At 40.4% G+C, this 18601-nt stretch overlaps 1 protein-coding gene across 1 annotated transcript; it reads right to left on the reverse strand.

The window, feature by feature from the left end:
• Positions 1-460: 460 nt before the first annotated feature.
• LOC149179826 (uncharacterized) lies at positions 461-4602 on the reverse strand. Its single transcript, XM_089413658.1, has 4 exons — positions 3027-4602; positions 2575-2714; positions 792-2338; positions 461-593 (listed from the first exon to the last, which is right to left on the reverse strand). Exons 1-4 carry the CDS (start codon positions 4600-4602, stop codon positions 461-463), a joined length of 3396 nt encoding a protein of 1131 aa, XP_089269784.1.
• Between the last annotated feature and the right edge of the window lie 13999 nt (positions 4603-18601).

The raw sequence follows: 18601 nt of genomic DNA on the forward strand, positions 1-18601 counted from the left end.
AGCTTTAAAAAAAATCATAGAATTTTAATTTATATTTTTTTCCGAAGAAAAAATCAAAACTTTTTATTATGAAACTATAAAAAGTTTACATTCTGATGAGGTCTTGAGCCGATCAAATGGCTCGTTTGTTTGCTGTTTTGTTCTTCATTGAGAGCTGTTACTGCTGTTGTACAAAATCATGTACAGTCTTCCTCCCGGCTGGAGGCATATAAACATCACTTGAAATAACATTCAGGCTCTGGGGTCTCCTTCGACGAAGGAAAACAACCCCTTACAAAAATTATAAAGAGTCTAAGTTATACGAAAACATAAAACTGCATATATGAAAGTCTGTTTTCTGTTGATATAGCTCATGAAAAAAGAAATAGAGACCGTGAGATGATGTGTAGAGACTGTGTACATAAAAACCAACAAAAATGGCCGAGAAGACTGCTGTCAAAAAATAATATAAGTGCTGTGATCATTGTGGCAGAGCATAAGGGGGCTGATGTGAAATGTATGACTGCCCCTGTCTGATCTCTTCTACTGTCCAGCTGCCCAAATCCTGTTGTAGACCAGCCTTAGAAAGCTGGTCTGCTTCCTCATTTTTATCCCTGTAAATGTGGCAGATGGTAAACTTATTAAAAGATGCCTTTAAAAAAGAAATTTCTTCAACAAGAGTCTTCAAAATCTGATTTTGACAAGATGCATTTCCATTGACCCATTTTATGACATTTAGTGAGTCCCCAAAGATTTGTATTGTGTAGATATTTCTGTGAAGAAGCCAGCATAAGAGATAGCGCAAAGCAAACAATTCAGCATAGTTATTTGTGCCTGTACCCAGCCCTACAGATGCTTTTAAAGAGTGTTCAGGATTTATGTGGATGCACAAGCCCGCTCCAGCCTTATTGTTTTGGGATGCCCCATCAAAAAAAGCCCACGGAATGCCCTCCTGTATATTGATTGGCTTTTGATTATTTTTAGGATTTTTGGCTTCAGGGGGCGGAATGGCAGAGTATATAGCAGCAACATTGATAGCAGTGACGGAAGTGGGGGTGTCCTTGTCTTGAAACAGACTTTTGTTTCTAGCAAGCCAAACTCCCCAAAAGAAGATAAGGGGCAAGTTTCTCATGTTCCCCTCCGGGTAGTTTTGCCACCATTTCCTCCAGGCTTCTTCCAGAGGATCAGGACCCCACTGAGCTTTTACCTTGAGCAAGACAGTAACCTCCTCCCATATCTTTTTTGTGACTGCACAGGTTGTGAAAAGATGACTGATGGTTTCCTCTTCAGACTTGCACAAAGGGCATCGCCCAGGCCCAACTAGAAACCTGGCTTGTAATATTTCCCAGGTTGGGACCTTCCTTTTTAAAATGCACCATAGAAAGAGCCTGACCTTTGCTGGGCATTTGAGTTTCCATATGTTTTTTGCCCACCAGTCTGGTACTCCCCAGCCCTTCTTTCCCATTAAGAAAGTGTATCCATCTTTTGGGGAATAGTCCCCAGTTTTGCCTTGAGCCCACATCAAGCGATCTGGTTCATCTTTAATCCTGACATTTGAGCGTTGCAATTCTTTGATGAAAGCCTCCCACTCGTTCTTCCATCTGACATTTATTCCTAAGTCTTCATCACTCTGCCAAGCCTGTCCCCAAAAGGTAGACTGGCCAACTTTCTCCACCTGATTTAATGAGGTAATTCCTATGCTGTCAAGATGTCTAAGAAACCCTGGTGACAAGGCAAAAGCTTCATTGCATCCTACCCAGGGATCTCTGCCAATTCTGATCTGTCTTCCATCTCCCACTTTCCAAGCTAATCCTTGCTCAATCACTGAAAAGGCTTCCACCGTGGCCTTCCAGATGGCTGAAATATTCTTTATCTTCTTATCTTGACTCCGAATCCAATCTTCCAAAGGGACTGGATCGATGTACTTCCTTTTCACCACCCTTGTCCATAGATTCTCCATAGTTATTAATCTCCAACCTGATTTAGCTGCTAGTGAGAGGCTGAACTCAGGGAGTCTTTTTATTCCCCATCCTCCCCAATCTTTTGGTCTAGCCACTTTGTCCCAGGCTACCCAGGGTAAAACCGAGGACTCATTTGTTCCTGCCCATAGAAATCTGCAACAAATTCTTCTGATTTTCTCCATCACTCCTTTGGGGATCCAAGTCAAAGCAGCCCAGTATACTGGGATGGCTAACAGTACTGATTTGATAAGGGTCAATCTGCCAGCTCTGGAGAGCCACCTGAAGCTCCAGTGTGAAATTATGGCTTCTATCTTTGCTATAAGCCAGTTCCAGTCCTCTTTTTTATATGCTGCTGGCTTTAACCAAAAACCCAGATATTTGAAAGGGGAGTCCAGAGGCTGAAGGGGGAAGGGAATAGATTAGCCATTCTATTCCTTTCTCTTCTTTCAAAATCTGCCACACAGACTTGAGATTTCCTAGAGTTTATCTGCATTCCAGTAGCTTTCAGAAATAGATCGAAAATGCATTTTAACTCCTTAAGTTCATTGAAAGATCCATTGGTGAAAATCAATATATCATCGACAAAAAGTAAATGAGTGATGAAAAGATTAATTGCTACCTCAATACCTTTTACCTTCTCCTCTCTTCTGGCTTTGTGAATCAATCTGCTTAGCCCTTCTGCCACAAGAAGAAACAGGAGAGGAGATAACGGACAACCTTGCCTGAGGCCTCTTTGGCTGTTAAAAAATGAGGATGCTGCTCCATTGATCAGTACTGCAAAACTGACATTTGAGATGCAGCCCATAATCCAGCTAATAAAAGAATAGTTGAAGCCCACATGAGTTAGCAGCATCCGGAGGTAGAGCCAGCTTATTCGGTCATATGCTTTAGAGAGATCGATTTTGAGTACCGCTCCCTTCTTTTTCTTCAGTCTGACACTATGAATAACCTCCTGGGCTACTCCAATGGCTTCATGAATTTGTCTTCCATCCAGGAAACCAAATTGTTCCATTGATATATTTCTTGACAGGATTGGGACAATTCTGAGAGCAATAACCTTTGCAATAATCTTGTAAATGCAATTACACAGGGAGATTGGTCTGAAGTCTTCAAAACTCTCTGGATCATCCTTCTTAGGTATGAGAGCAATAAAGGTAGAATTGAAAGGTCTGTAGACTTCTCCTTTCTGTCTTGACTCTTCTACTACCTCAGTAATTTCGGAGCCTATTTGATCAAAAAAATGGAGAAAAAGTTCTATGGTCCAGCCATCAGGGCCTGGACTTTTATCCTTGCCCATAAGCTTCATGGCTGCTTCAACCTCCTCCTTGGATACCGGAGTTGTAAGTTCTTCTGCTTCATCCTCCTCAATGAATCTTGGAAAGCATTGTGCTGTTCTTATGACTTCTGCAATGGTAGCCTCTCCCGGATCAGAGAAAATTTTCTGGAAATGTCTTTGTCCTAAACCAGAGAGCTCTGGAAAGGAGTTGACTTCCCTCCCTTCTTCATCTTTAAGTCTCCAAATAGTATTTGCAGATTTCCTGCCTTTGGCAAAGTTATGGAAAAAACTAGTATTTTCATCCCCTGATTTTAGCCAAATTGCCCTACTCTTAAGCCTCCACTCTTCTTCCTTGTCCAAGAGGATTTTGTTTTGCAGCTTCTCCAGATGAAGGATTCTGTCCTTTGAGGCCTGCGAGGAATATCCATCTTCCTCAATGCTTTCCATCTGCTTCAGCTCCTCCCTGATTCTATTCAGTTCTTCATTTTGTTTCAGTTTCCTGTCCTTTGCCCAGGAGATTGTAGCTTTCTTCAGTCTTTTGAGATTCTCCATGAACAAGAAGCACTTATCCTCTCCTGTATTGTGAACAGGGTGAATCCAAGTTTCCTTAAACAGGTTACTATAAGAAGGGTCTTGGAGCCAAGATGGATTGAACTTAAAAGGGGCAGGAGGTTTGGGGGGAGGAAAAGTAAGGTCCAAAAAAACAGGGAAGTGATCCGAATTCCCTATTTCCTCAACCCACTGTCTGAGAATAGGTGCTTTGGAAGTTAAAGACTCGGATAACAGGAAACGATCTAGTCTTTTGGCGATCCGGTCCTCCCCTATCCTTCGGTTCCTCCAAGTGGGCTTTAGTTTGATCGGGGAAGGATCTATGAGGTTGTTTTCCGTTAATAGATTAAGGAAGAAAGCTGAGAGGGGATCTTCTCTAGCTGATGGACCCCATGCTTCTGCTCTGCCAATGGAGAAGTTTAAATCACCCCCCATAATCAGCAAGGAGGATTTCAACACAGATTTTGTCATCAATTCGTCCCAGAAGGATTCCCTGCCCTGACAAGGCCCATAGATATTTACTAAAGTGATGGGGAAGGTGAAATCTGGAGAAAAAACCTCCATTCCCATAACTTGTTTCATCCCCCATTGGTTAATGACCTTTACTCGCCCTTCTTTGATTCCAATAGCAAGGCCCCCCGAGTGTCCAGAAGAATCTATAGCAGTAAAGTTCCATCCTGGCAGAAGGGCTTTTAACATAGGTTCAATCTCAGAAGCCTTCCCCAGGGTTTCTTGCAAAAAGATAACATCAACTTTTGAGTTAAGGATCCACTCTTTCAAGGCCAGTTTTTTAGGTTTGCTGGCCAAACCTCTGCAATTCCAGGATGTCAGGATCATTTAATAACGCCAACAGAGGGTTGCACTGCTCTAAGAACCCCGGGGATAGAATATTGTTTGCCATCTGCAACATCCAGCTTGGCTTTAAGTTTGGCCTTGGACATGTCCGATTTCCTACCTCTCTTGTTTTTGGTACAGCACTGAGAGGGAGACTGTCCCAAACCTCCAATAGCCCCCAGAATACCAGGCTTCCCTCCCAAAGATCTCAGGTTGTAAGGGCAATGGGTACGAGATGCTGGTTGAGAAAGGGGGGGCCAATTTTCTTCACAGTTTATATCAAGAGACGGTAAAGCCGCAGATATAGTGTCTACATCCGGGGAGATCAAATCATGTTCCATTTTTTCTTTAGTGTTATTTACTTGAATTGGACTGTTTGGAGACGAAACATGCAATGAAGCTGAAACATGCTCAGGAGAATTAAGAGAAGAAAAAGGGATCCCTGAGCACATACCCTTTTCATCTTCGCCGCGAGGGTTTTGTTCTGCAGTAGCTTCCTTGGCGATCTCCTCCACAGCTTCCGCTTCTTTAGCGATCTCCTCCACAGCTACCGCCAGATGAGAGTCATTGGCCTGAACAACCTCTAGATTTTGGACAGCTTCAACCAGTGGATCCTTTGGTGTCTCCTCGATCTCCATTTCCTCTGTGCCTTGCATCTCCGGATTTTCTTTCTCCTTAGGCGTCTGAGAAGGGTTTGGAGCAGTTTCTCTGTAAGCTGTAGTCCTCCGAAAACGTCTCCTTCTTCTAAGCTGCGGACAGTCTTTTGCCAGATGCCCATACTCATGGCAGCGATGGCACCTGAACGGCAAGTGTTCGTAGTCTAATAGCTGCTCGAACACATAGTCTTTGTATTGTAAATTGATTTTTTGAGCCAAACCTCTGCTCGGGTTGAGGTGTACCAGCATGCGGGCCATCGCTCTGTTTTTCGTCTCCAGGAATGTCATATCTGCTTCCAAGAAAACACCCAGCCTATTCCTGATTGATTTGAAAACAGCTTCTGTCCAAAGAAAGGATGGTAGACCCGGAGCTCTCACCCAAACTGGGAACTCATCCGTTCTCTCTTTGATTGCATCAAAAAGGGGGGTCCATTTCTTCAGCAAGACAGGAATGTTCCCTATGTGCCAATTTCGATGAAAGACCCATTCTGCCGACTCCTTGTCTATGAAACTGAGCTTAAACCATCCTTTCGCTAAGCATTGGGCTTCAAACTGTAATGGTCTATCAGATACAAAACAATTCTCACCCCATGCTTGAAGAAATTCCGAAGTGAATTTCTTACCTCTAGCTCTTCCGACCAGGGTACAATCTGCAACAGCTAGGGTTTCTTCGATGGAAACCTCCATCCCAAGGACCAGATTACCTTCAATCTCCTGAGATCCAATTGGTCTTTGCGTTTTCCTTTTCGCTCCTTTGCTCCTTAACTCTTCCACGGATGCCCTAGTTCCCCCGCGCCCATCAGTCCGTTCTGGGTTCGCCTGTGCTAAGTCCACAGGGGGTTCTATCTCCGGCTGTGACTGATGCTGGCCAGAGATGCCGGTGTCGAGATTCCCTGGAAGTAAAAGACCAACTGCCGATCCATCGAAGCCTTCTCGCTCCCCCACTGAAAAGTCACCGTAACCTCCTGCAGAACCTCCTTTTGGTGAGGGGAAATCTCTTGGCAGAGAGACCCTAGAGAGCGTGGGAAAACCCCCAGGAACCCTTGATTGACCAGAGCCAGAAGAAAGCCCCAAATGTGTTATATCTTCGAAACCCTTTGAAGGCGCAAACCGGCTTGGAACTGCTTTTCCCTTTGGATCAGAAGAAAACCCTTCCTCTTTTGACGCATCCGCCACATTTTCTCTTCCCACTTGCTTGGGAAAGGCCGATAAACTGGAGTTGAAAACCTCTCTGCCAGAATCCTTGCCTTGAAGCAGAAACGATGGTTTTTCCGCCTGGGATAATGATTCCAACCTTGACAGTTCGTAAGCCCCAAAATAATGTTCCACGTTTTGAACAGTGGTATCCTTCCCCCACATGGAGAGGATATCTTCCAATTCTGGGTCCAGGTCTACTAGTTCGGCGGGATTAACCATGGTTAAGGGCCGTTCCGAGATAAAAACGACAGCCAACAGTCAAAGCGATAAAACCCTTACGCGGCTTCTTGTGAAAAACAGAAAGAGGCGGAGAAAAAACTGTAAACAGTTGTAGTAGATAATTCTTTAAACAAAATATACTTGCGCCAAAACAAAAAGTCCACCTCCACCTGCCAGTCGCCTGGACAGAGAAAGACCCCTGCGCCTACAGCTACTCTTGGAACCTGGCTTCGTTCTACCTACCCGTGACCTGTGCGAGGTTCCGCCCGGAGCCCTTGATTCGAAACCCTAGCCTGCTCCATCCTCTCTCCGACCTCCCACACCTTTAATTTATATAACATCAAGTAATAATTCAATTTATAGAATATCAAATAATTATTAGCTTAATATTTATTTAAAACAAAATTAAAATAAAATAATTATAAAATAATTTTAACAAAATTGTAAAATAATAGAATATATATAAAATTTAAATAAAAAGATTTGAGAAAGTTTTAAGTGATAAGTTTATATATTTTTCATAAAAGTTTACATTGGTGGATTTTAAACAAAAAAACCTGACCAATCACCAAACAACGTTTCTACACATTATCCGCCAACGAACGTTGGTCCCACTTGGATGCACAAAACCGCACTCCAAATAAAATAAACTCGCATTCCATACACTTCTCGGGTCCGCTCCTTTTCAATTCGTCGATTGAATAGCAACTGAACAATAATTGAACAGCAACTGAGCAACAATTGAAGAGCAACTAAACAACAATTGAACAACAACTGAATAGCAATTGAATAACAACTGAACAACAATTGAACAACAACCGAACAACAATTGAACAACAACTGAATAAAAATTGAACAACAACCGAAAAACAATTGAACAGCAACTGAAAAATAATTGAACAACAACTGATCCATGATTTCCTTTCACAAATCAGCTAAATCTCTCAATACACATACATTTCAGATAATTACATTAAATTAAGTCTTCTCGAGACTTATCAATTCCATCAAATTAGCACGTTTTTAACAGAAACTTGCTCTCGGTTCACATGATTATCCACGTCTCCTCCTCCATAGCTTTGACTTTGACTTTTGATTAAGGGCGGTCGGGTGCTTCTGCATCAGACTCCTGAGACACAAGATTTTATGACCTCCTAGTCATATGCTTCTCCTTCATCCCATAACAATTCTACCCACTTCATCAGTGGAACTGCTTTCATGATCTTTCTGTGAGCTGCAACAAAATCTCTATAGTAACAGTCTTCTCTGCTACATGATACCTCACCAAGCTTCCCTCATGGCTTAGTCTTTCGACATCTCTCTGGTTCTCTCTTCTGTGGAACCATATGAGCACTCCATGCTCTAGGCTGCTGCAAGTTTTCTCACCTTCTTGTGCTGCTACCTACATAACAACATAAAGATCACAAACTCACCAATCTTCACATAACTTCTTTCACACAAAAAATCTTCTTTCTACTCATAGGAAACCTTTCCCTGCTCTGATACCACTTTGACGTAAGAAAAACCGCCTAAAGGCAATTTCCTTGGTTTTCATAATCACCTTACCGTGAAGCTATGGGTTATGGCCCACCTATGCAAATCGGAAGCGTTTGCATTGGCGGTTTTAACAAAAAACCCAACCAATCACCAAACATTGTTTGTACACATAATCTGCCAACGAACTTCGATCCCACCTGGATGCACAAAACCGGACTCCAAATAAAATAAACTCGTGTCCATACACTTCTCATGTGCACTCCTTTCCAATCCGTCAATTGAACATCAACTGAACAACAATTGAACAACAACTAAATAGAAATTGAACAACAATTGAACAACAATCGAACAGCAATTGAACAGCAATTGAACAACAATCGAACAGCAATTGAACAACAACTGAACAACAATTGAAAAAAAACTGAAAAACAACTGAAAAACAATTGAACATCAATCGAACAACAATAGAATAGCAACTGAACAACAATTGAACAACAACTGAACAATAATTGAACCTTACCGTGAACCTATGGGTTATGGCTCACCTATACAAATCAGAAGTGTTTACATCGGGGTTTTTAAACAAAAAAACCCGACTAATCACCAAACAACGCTTCTACACATAATCTGCCAACGAACACCCGTCCCACCTGGATGCACAAAACCAGACTCCAAATAAAATAAAATCGTGTCCATACACATCTCAAGTTCACTCCTTTCTAATTCGTCAATTTAACAACAACTGAACAACAATTGAAAAATAATTGAACAACAACTAAACAGCAATTGAACAGCAACCAAACATCAATTGAATAACAACTGAACAACAATTGAACAGCAACCGAACAGCAATAGAACAACAACAAAACAACAATTGAACAACAACCGAACAACAATTGAACAACAATTGAACATCAGCTGAACAATAATTGAACAGCAATCGAACAACAATTGAACCTTACCATGAACCTGTGGGTTGTGACCCACCTATACAAATCAGAAGCGTTTACATTGGTGGATTTTAAACAAAAATCCTGACCAATCACCAAACAATGTTTCTACACATAATCCGCCAACGAACGTCAGTCCCACTTAGATGCACAAAATTGGACTCAAAATAAAATAAACTTGTGTCCATACACTTCTCAGGTCCACTCCTTTGCAATCCATCAATTGAACAACAATTGAACAACAACTGAACAACAATTGAACAGCAACTGAACAACAATTGAATAGCAATTGAATAGCAACCAAACAACAACTGAACAACAATTGAATAGCAATTGAACAGTTACTGAGCAACAACTAAACAACAATTGAACAACAACTGAACATCAAATGAACAACAATTGAACTAAAATTGAACAACAATCCTCCATCGTTTGATCAGGGCACACTAGATCCTATATCGCATGGACCACTTGCGCGATGTTTAACTGCCCTCACGAAGACAATAAGGTTCATAAAAATTAGTCTATAAAAGTTCGTGTCCACCTTTGAATTTAAATTCTGACCTCTTTATGGCTAGATATCGGTTGGATAATAGAGGCCATCAAATCCTATGATCTGCAACCCTTCAACTAGCATGCAGGATACTAAACAGCTCAGCCCCCGTGGTTGAATGTAACCCAAAAGTTTGAATTTGTGATCGACGGCTAAGATCGATTGCGGGCCTTTGACCATGATCAAGACATCTGTACACTCCTATCCCCTGCGGTTTATTCCTCCGCCATTCTTCTCCCACCACTTATATCTGTCAATCTAAACGATCTGATGGCTCCCTCTACACTTGTTCGCTTATGGTGGGCTTCGCATTTCTACCCAGATTAACTCTCCCACACTCTATTTAAACACTCACAACACTCATACAATAGTTAACAAGTTTTATCGTTGGATTGCCATCGATCCTTATAGTGATCAATGGTTGAGTTTAATGCATTCCAAATATTCATAACCCTTGGTTCAAAATCTATCTATCGTTGTGCTGTCGTAACTTCCTTATCAAACATAGTTCTCTGATTGGCAATATGCTCGCATAATTATTTCATTAGATACTGTTTTTTGATTATGGGAACAAGCACCAGGATCACGAGTGTAGACTCAGAGACTGCCTTTGTTATTTCTGGGTCATATGAATTTTTAAGGTCAGTCTTATTGTTCTCTGCCATTGTTAGTGTAAAATAAAATTTCATGGAGATCTAAAGTACATGTATTACTATTTCATTTTTTTAGAATTTAAATTATTTATTGTTTTAGCAAAATCTCTAATTTTTTCTTCGAAACATTATTTAATATCTTCCTTTCTTGGATCCCACTTCATATGTTCTACATGTTAAAGTTTTCATTATCTCCAATGGAACCACCTGTTGCCTATAATGTTTTACATGGGTTTCATACAATGCCAATAATAGTTAGCCTAGATAATATTTATCCAATAATAGTTAGTCTAGATAAATTATCTCCTTGCTGAGTAAGAAGGGATGTTCAATTTGTTGGTACGATTTTCACACGGCCCATGTTCTTCTATTATCTAGAATTGTTGATAGAATTACCATACGACCCACGTTTTTGTTTAATCAAATATCTCAATTTACTCCATGCATGTGTTACTTTTCTTGCTTCATTAAATAAATGAAAGTTAGTCTCTGCCCGCAATCTGCTTCATTATTTTATTTTTTTATTATTATGTTTCTTATTAAAAAATATCACAAAATATAACAACCCGTGTTACTGAAACATTATCAATAAACTACAATTAAAATAAATTATATTAATTAAAAAATTAATATAAATTAACAATACATCGTTTAACTAATATTCCTTTTGTACCATATGATCAACATGAACAGATTCGTCGAACTGCTGGCAGAGAGCTAGGCTTGGAGTGGACGACAGGGTTTGGATTCAGGGTACTATGGCGAGGAGTGCAGGGGGGAGTGCTACTCCCTCCTATAGTCAAGCAGTCATAGAAGGAAGTAAGGACGCAGGAAAGAAACATTTCAAAAAACCTCTAGAGAAGATTTCAGAAGCACGAAATCAGGGGACATCTGGGAGAAGTGGAGATTAGGATCAGGAAGGGAATCAATAGGAAACTAGCAAAGAAAAGGAGAATGGAGGCAACAGTGAAATACTGGCTTCCATAAAGACAATTGGGGTCTGCAAGCCCAATTGATGCATTATTCCTTGGGTCTTAATGAGCGACCCATCGATACAGGCACATAGGGATCATATGATGGAGCATGAAATCATATGCAAGTTCATGGGGCTATGGCCGACAGAGAGGGCGTTACATGCCTGGATAAGGATCCATTGGAAGCCAAAGGAGAAATACATTTACATCTGGGTTCTAACGGATTTTTCACAGTTTTGTTCACAAGCCTAGAGGACAAAGATAGAGTGTTTGAAGGGGGGCCCTATTTCTATGTTGCGGAGGGACTCTACATGCAACCATGGATGATAAACTTTGTCCTGGAACGTGAAACATGCACATTAGTACGGGTTTGGATCAAACTATATTCCCTTCCTCTGGATTATTGGCTACCAGAATCTTTGAAAGCCATAGGCAACAAGCTGGGACATTTTCTAAAGATCTCAGAGGGAACTCTGAAAGGAAGGTATACCTCCTTTGCCCGAATATCTGTGGAAATGGATCTATCTGGAGCCCTTCGGGAAGCGATAATTTTAGAAGTATACGATGAAGAATGGGTGTAGACTATGAACTATGAGCACATACAATTTACAAGCCGCAAATGCCATGAGCATGGGCATCTATATAGAGACTGCCCCATAATCAACAAGGAAGGCAACCAAAAAACAACAGTGCAGAGAGATCACGAGGGCTTCACCAAGGTTGAGAGCAAAAGGAAAGGGGGAAAGCATCCACACAAGAAGGAAATTGAGGATAGACATACAAGACACAACAGCTTCAAAATCCATGAGGAAGAAGAGGGGAACTAGGAAACAGTTTAGGACATGGAGAATGTAACAAAGGAGCAAGATAAGGTAGCTGACATGGAGGATATCACAGTAAACAACCAGAAAAAGGATGATCTACCAAGCTTGATGGAGATCAGCAGGGACCAGGAGATGACTCCAGGTGAAGTGGCAACAGAGGACCATGAGCTACAGGAGATTCTAGATAGGGAGAATCAAGATCTAGAGAAAGTTCTAGAATAAAGAAAAAACATAGGAGTGGACTCCCAGCCAAAAGAGGACTATGATAGAGTACATCAGCTCTTTCTTTGGAGGTCACAAATGAAGGCAGTTGGAGTCAAAATAAATCATGAAAGCCAGGAGCCAAGTGGGGTCAAGATGATGGAGAATTCTCAGGCAAAATCTCCAAAGAACTCAGGTAGGAAAAGAGGAAGAAATAGACAGAATGAACTGCTGAATGAATGTGGAAAATCGTTTATCAACTCAGGTAAGATGAAAGATCTCACCATCTATTCCTTTACTAACCTTTCTTAATGAAGCTCACAACCTGGAACATTAGAGGCATAGGGAATAGGAGGAAACAAAAAAATCTTAGTAACAGAATGAAAGAAGAAAAACCAGACATGGTTTTTATTCAGGAGACAAAATGTTCGATGGAAAAGATAAGAAATATTCATAACAAGTGGTTATGCAAATATGAGTATTTAGAGGTCAAGGCAAACAACTCAGCGGGGGGATTCTCACCTTGTGGTACCCATAGAAATTTGGAATTCTGGATGTTGAAGCATCCAGGAACTATCTCTCCCTGATATGTCAACCTGTAGTGGACAAGGGGATATACATGATTACAAATGTTTATGGACCTCAAAAGAAAGCAGACAAACTCAAGTTGCTCACCTCCCTGAAGGATATAAGAGTAAGACATCCCATTTTTCCCTGGATCATTGCAGGAGATTTCAATATGATAAGATCTCTTTCAAAAAATAAAGGAGGCACTAGACAGCTAGGCAGAGACTCCATGGCCTTCCAAAAATTCATTATGAAAATGGGTCTAGTGGATACTGAAACAATTAATGGAACCTTCACTTGGAACAGCAAGATGGGAGGGGCTAATCAAGTTGCTTCCAAACTTGATAGGTTCATTATTTCAGAGGACTTCCTTCTCACAGGACCCGCCATGACAGCCTCCATTCTGCCCTTTAGAGGATCAGATCACTGGCCTGTACAGCTGGAAGCCACCTTTATGGGCATACAAAGAAATAGACCTTTCAGGTTTGAAAATGCCTAGCTCTCACACATTAATTTCACTAATAACATTGATAAACTGTGGGGAGAGGATTTGAATATTCAGGGCACAAAAATGTACATGCTCCAACAGAAACTTAAACATATCAAATCCCGTCTTAAAGCTTGGAACAAAAATGAATTTGGAGATATCTTCAAAGCCAAAAGAGAAGATGAGCAGAAGCTCCAGGAGATCAATCAGATCAACATCACAGAGGGCTTCACCGAAGAATGGCAAAAAATAACTGACTCTCTGCAGGAAGAACGGGAGGATCAATGCTCACAAGAAGAAATTTTCTGTAGGCAGAAATCAAGAATATAATGGATTAGAGAGGGAGAAAGAAACACAAAATTCTTCCATAAATCCACTATGGCTCACAGCGCACACAACAGAATCGCAAAGATTAAATATTCTCAAGGAATTGAACTTGTTTCTCACAATGATATGGAATCAGTCCTTGTACAACACTTCTACAATATTGCAAAGGAACCACTGGAGGATAGATCTAGGTTCATTGACCATTTTGCTCAGTATATCCTTCAACTGGTTACCAGAGAGGACAACCACAATCTCAATAGGTGAGTTTCAGAGGAGGAGGTCAGTGAAGTGATTAATGAAATGTAGAATGGTAAAGCACCAGGCCCGAATGGATTCAATGTAGACTTCTTCAAAGCCTACTGGGAAACTGTCAAACATGATATCCTCGAGGTTGTGGAAGATTCAAGAAGATCCAAAAAGATACTGAAGGCTCTGAATGCATCCTTCATAGCTCTAATTCCAAAGTAGGAAAATGCCATGACTATGGATGGCTTTCGACCCATAACCTTATGTAATGTGGTGTATAAAATTATCTCCAAAGTAATACCCAATCGACTCAAACCACTTCTACCCGCTCTCATCTCCGAGGAACACACAAGGTATGTGGAGGGAAGACAAATCCTCAACAATATCATCCAAGCTCATGAGGTGGTACACTCTCTTGAAAGAAACAAACAAGTTGGTATGATCATTCAGTTGGACCTAGCGAAAGCCTATGACAAATTGGGTTGGTCTTACATAAGATCAATTCTAAAAGCCTATGGTTTTGACCAGAATTGGATAAGGTGGGTCATGGCATTAGTTACCTCAACCAATTTTTCCATACTGCTTAATGGAGCTCCATCAAGGACCTTCACACCCTCCAGAGGGCTCATACAAGGAGATCCGCTCTCATCGTTCCTCTTCGTCCTCATGATGGAAGGGCTAGGTAGAGCGATTAAAATGGAAAATGCTGAAGGACAAATTCAGGGTATCAAACTTACTGTGGATGGAGAGGCAAACACTCATCAACAATTTGTGGATGATACAATGTTGCAGGGCATACCCACAGTCAAGGAAGCCAAAGCAATCAAAATCGTCTTAAGTGACTTTGCTATGGCAGCAGGCACAGAGGTAAGCCTTAACAAATCCAAAGTTTTTTTCCTTAACACTAATGTTGCTATTCAAAGAAACATTACCAGAATCCTTGGATATCAAAGGGAACAACTACCTTCCAAATATCTTGGCATTCCTCTTACTCACAAACCTCTAAGCAAGAAAGTGTGGGAGCCAATATTAAATAAACTTTAGGACAAGGTCAGAAAATGGACATGCAGGTAATTAAATTTGGCAGGATGCCTTGTACTCACATAGGCGGTCTTGCGGGCCATTCCCATTTTTATGTTTTCAGCTCTTCCTGCTCCTCAACGTATCAAGCAGTAGATAAGAAGCATACAAAGGGACTTTCTGTGGGGCAGAGAGGAAGAGAAAAAGAAGTGGGCTTTAGTAGCCTAGGACAAGCTTTGCAAACCCAAGAGCCATGGTGGATTGGGGCTTCACAATCCTTAGACCCTCAGCAGAGTTTTGGGAGCCAAGATTTGATGGAGATGGATTAAGGAACCGAATGCCCCCTGGGCTAAGCTTTGGAAACATAAGTATGCCAAGTACTGGCAGGAGAAGGATCATATTAGAATGTCAGAGCATCGTAGGGGCTCCCATATTTGGAACCTTGCCTGGGATAATAAAAATATTGTTTAGCAACATTGTTTTTTGGAAATTCGAGCAGGGGACCTTGCTTGATTTTGGGAGGATAACTGGCAACAACAACCCAACCTTTATAGGGATGAACTTGTAGCTTTCAAAAGTGACACAAACAACAAAGGTATGGTTTTTTGTAAAAGACTTCTGGGATCAGGGAAGGAATAATGGAAAATGGAGGAAGTGGAAGGATCTAGGATACAGTGATGAAAACCCGTTGAAGACCAAGGTAGAAGCTCTCACACAGGAGATAAAGCATAGAAGTACTCTAGTGTCTTCCTCAATGAATCAATTAAGATGGGGAAAGAATAATGAAGGTAACTTTAACCTCAAAGAGGCTAAACAGCAAGTCACAAGATTTAACTTTGTCAATATTGATCAAGACTGGAAGAAACTTTGGCAAAGTCCACATTGGATGAAAATAAAGTTATTCATCTGGTTAGTGCATCAAAGGAAGATCTTAACTTGGGAGAATCTCCTTAAGAAAGGCTTCATTGGTGCTTCCAAGTGTTACCTATGTGTCACTCATGAGGAGCTGATTAAACACCTTCTCAACCTCTGTCCTTTCACTTCAAAGGTGTGGGACTGGGTGGCCTTTATTTTTAGACAAACTGATAGGGATAGTCTCAACATATCCAACACTCTAAAGAACTAGAGGAAAAACTTCTCAGGGAATGAGATAATTAATAAAGCCTGGATTTTGATTCTAGGTTTTTTCATCTGGAAAGTGTGGAAAGAACGCAATAGTCGGATCTTCAAAAACAAAACAAACAAGCCACAACAAATAATTGAGCAAGATCTAAGGCAGCTCAAAGACATAGTAAGAAGCTTGCTGAGGACCCTTCCTAAAGATCCTCTTCCGCGACAAGAGGAGAGAATTATACTTCTCTTCGGTCTCCAGTCTATCAGTCCTCTGGGAACAACAAAGGTAGTGAGCCTTATAAACAAGAGTGTTAACATTTGGAATCCCCCTCCTTATGGTTTCTTAAAGGTTAATATTGATGGAGCAGCGAAGGGAAAACCAGGATTAGCGGGCTTTGGGGGTGCCATAAGAGATGATCAGGGACAAATACAGGAAATATTCCATGGCCACTTGGGGAAGGCCACTAATAACATGGTTGAGCTCATGGCATTAGAGCAATGCTTGGAAATCCTAGTGAAGTCTAGTTCACACAATGTTATAATTGAGGCGAATTTGGAATTAATTATTAGAGCGGCTAAGAAAATTAGCAATGGAACCTCTCCAGATAGAGTGTCAAAGCACTGGAAGCTTTTACAGGTTTTTTACCACATCTATGCTCACCCGTGAACCCTTAAAACTGCCAAATTTGCTCATGTGAAAAGGAAAGCTAATACGTTAGCGGATTGATTGGCGAATGAAGGAGTCACAATTAGGGACAGGGATTCTAGGTATGCTTGGGATTTGCTACCCCCAGGAAAATTGCGGTAGGAATGTCTCTATCAGGCAACACAGGATATGGAACCATGGACTAACAGGATGGATCAAAGGGACCTAGAAGACTGTCAGGAGGTTGGAGAACCCCACACAGTCTAACCTGCCTTGGTTCGACTACTTTCCAAAGTCTGGAATCCTTTCGATTGAGTGATGAAAGGTTTGACTCGGATGAGGTGTCCCTCTTCATATGGCTTAGGTGGTGTATGACAGAGAATCCAGGTGGACGTGATTGGCTCAAGAACTGCCCGTTGGACGGAATTGAAGGTCAACACGTGGCAAAAGGACGTGTTTGTTTTTTCCCGCGATTCAACCCTTCCAATACCACAAGCAGTTTATCGGGCGGGTTTCGAGTGGTTTCTGGTTTTTCTAAGTTTGGCTCTGATTCCACTCTTCGAGTGACATGTAGCAGAGCGAGGAGAGAGAAAACTGCCCTCATCGAGTAGTTTTCTCTCGCGCTTCACATCCTTCTGATATTTGCGAAGACCGTTGGATCTTAGTCAGTTGATCAACGGTGGCGATGTGTTTGTGCTAGTTGGTCGGACCCAAAAAAATATTAGAGTGTTATGCTTTTAATTTCGGTCGAGTCCATTTGACAGTTTTAATCTTGGCTTGTGGTGGGGCCTCTAGTGGACCCACGACGAGTCATTTGTGGCCTTTTGTGACCTCCAGTTCGATGGACTATCCCTCCAAGTAATTCTAGGCTCATTTGAAGCACAACAGAGCTTCTAGATGACCTTGTGCCTTATTTGTTTGGTGATTCTTCTCGACTTTCCTGTTCAAGTTTCTCTTGGTTTTGGATGATCGGTTTGGTTCGGCCTGCTCGGCTGACTGTTGAACTCTCACGGAGTGGGTGCGACTTCTTGTAAATTATGTATATTTGGCTAAATTTAATAGAAGTTCCTACTCTTACTTGATTAAAAATAAAAATAACAATACATTGTTTAACTAAGAAAAGAATTATGTTTAACTAAAAAAAATAGGTTTATATTTTACTTTTATCTGGTGTGTATGTCTGATAAAAATAAGTATTTCACATTTTGTTTTTAAATCAAAAAATCTATATATTTTAAACTTTTATAAGTGTTTAAGAAATATGAAATTGTAATGTATTTAAGTTTTCTATAAATAATAATATTTCAATTTTTATAATTTCATTTTCCATGTTTTTTATAATTTTAAATAAAATATTCAATTAAAGATAAGAAAATCAACATTAATATTGGACTGAAACATTATTTTTCATTTTCTTTAATATTATATATATATATATATATATATATATATATATATATATATATAGGGGGAAGGTTTAACAATAATTTTAAGGATTTAAATTTATTTTAAAATTTAAGAACCTTAGCAAATTATATTAGTCTCTAATATGCAAACTGTAAAATGTTGTCATTTTTTTTGTAAAAAATTTCAAATTTGAGTTAAATAAGAGTCATTGGCTCACTTCTTTCGGTGTTCTTTACTCCAATTTAACCATACTTAAACAAATCAATGAATTTAACTCTTGTTCAAATCTGCTAATTAGTACAATAATTAAACTAGGCCACACGGAATGCTATGGGCCTTGTTATATATCAAAGTTAGGAAGTAGTATTTTGTTTTGATTTCGTATTTATGATATAAAAATATTTTTATATTTACTTTTAATATTTTTAATTTTATCAAAGTATCTATAACATTATAATGAAGAAG

The sequence above is a fragment of the Pinus tabuliformis genome, chromosome 3_2 (assembly GCF_031772625.1).
Source record: "Pinus tabuliformis cultivar Carrire ecotype Pingquan chromosome 3_2, CPIR1, whole genome shotgun sequence".
Classification (NCBI taxonomy): Eukaryota; Viridiplantae; Streptophyta; class Pinopsida; order Pinales; family Pinaceae; genus Pinus; species Pinus tabuliformis.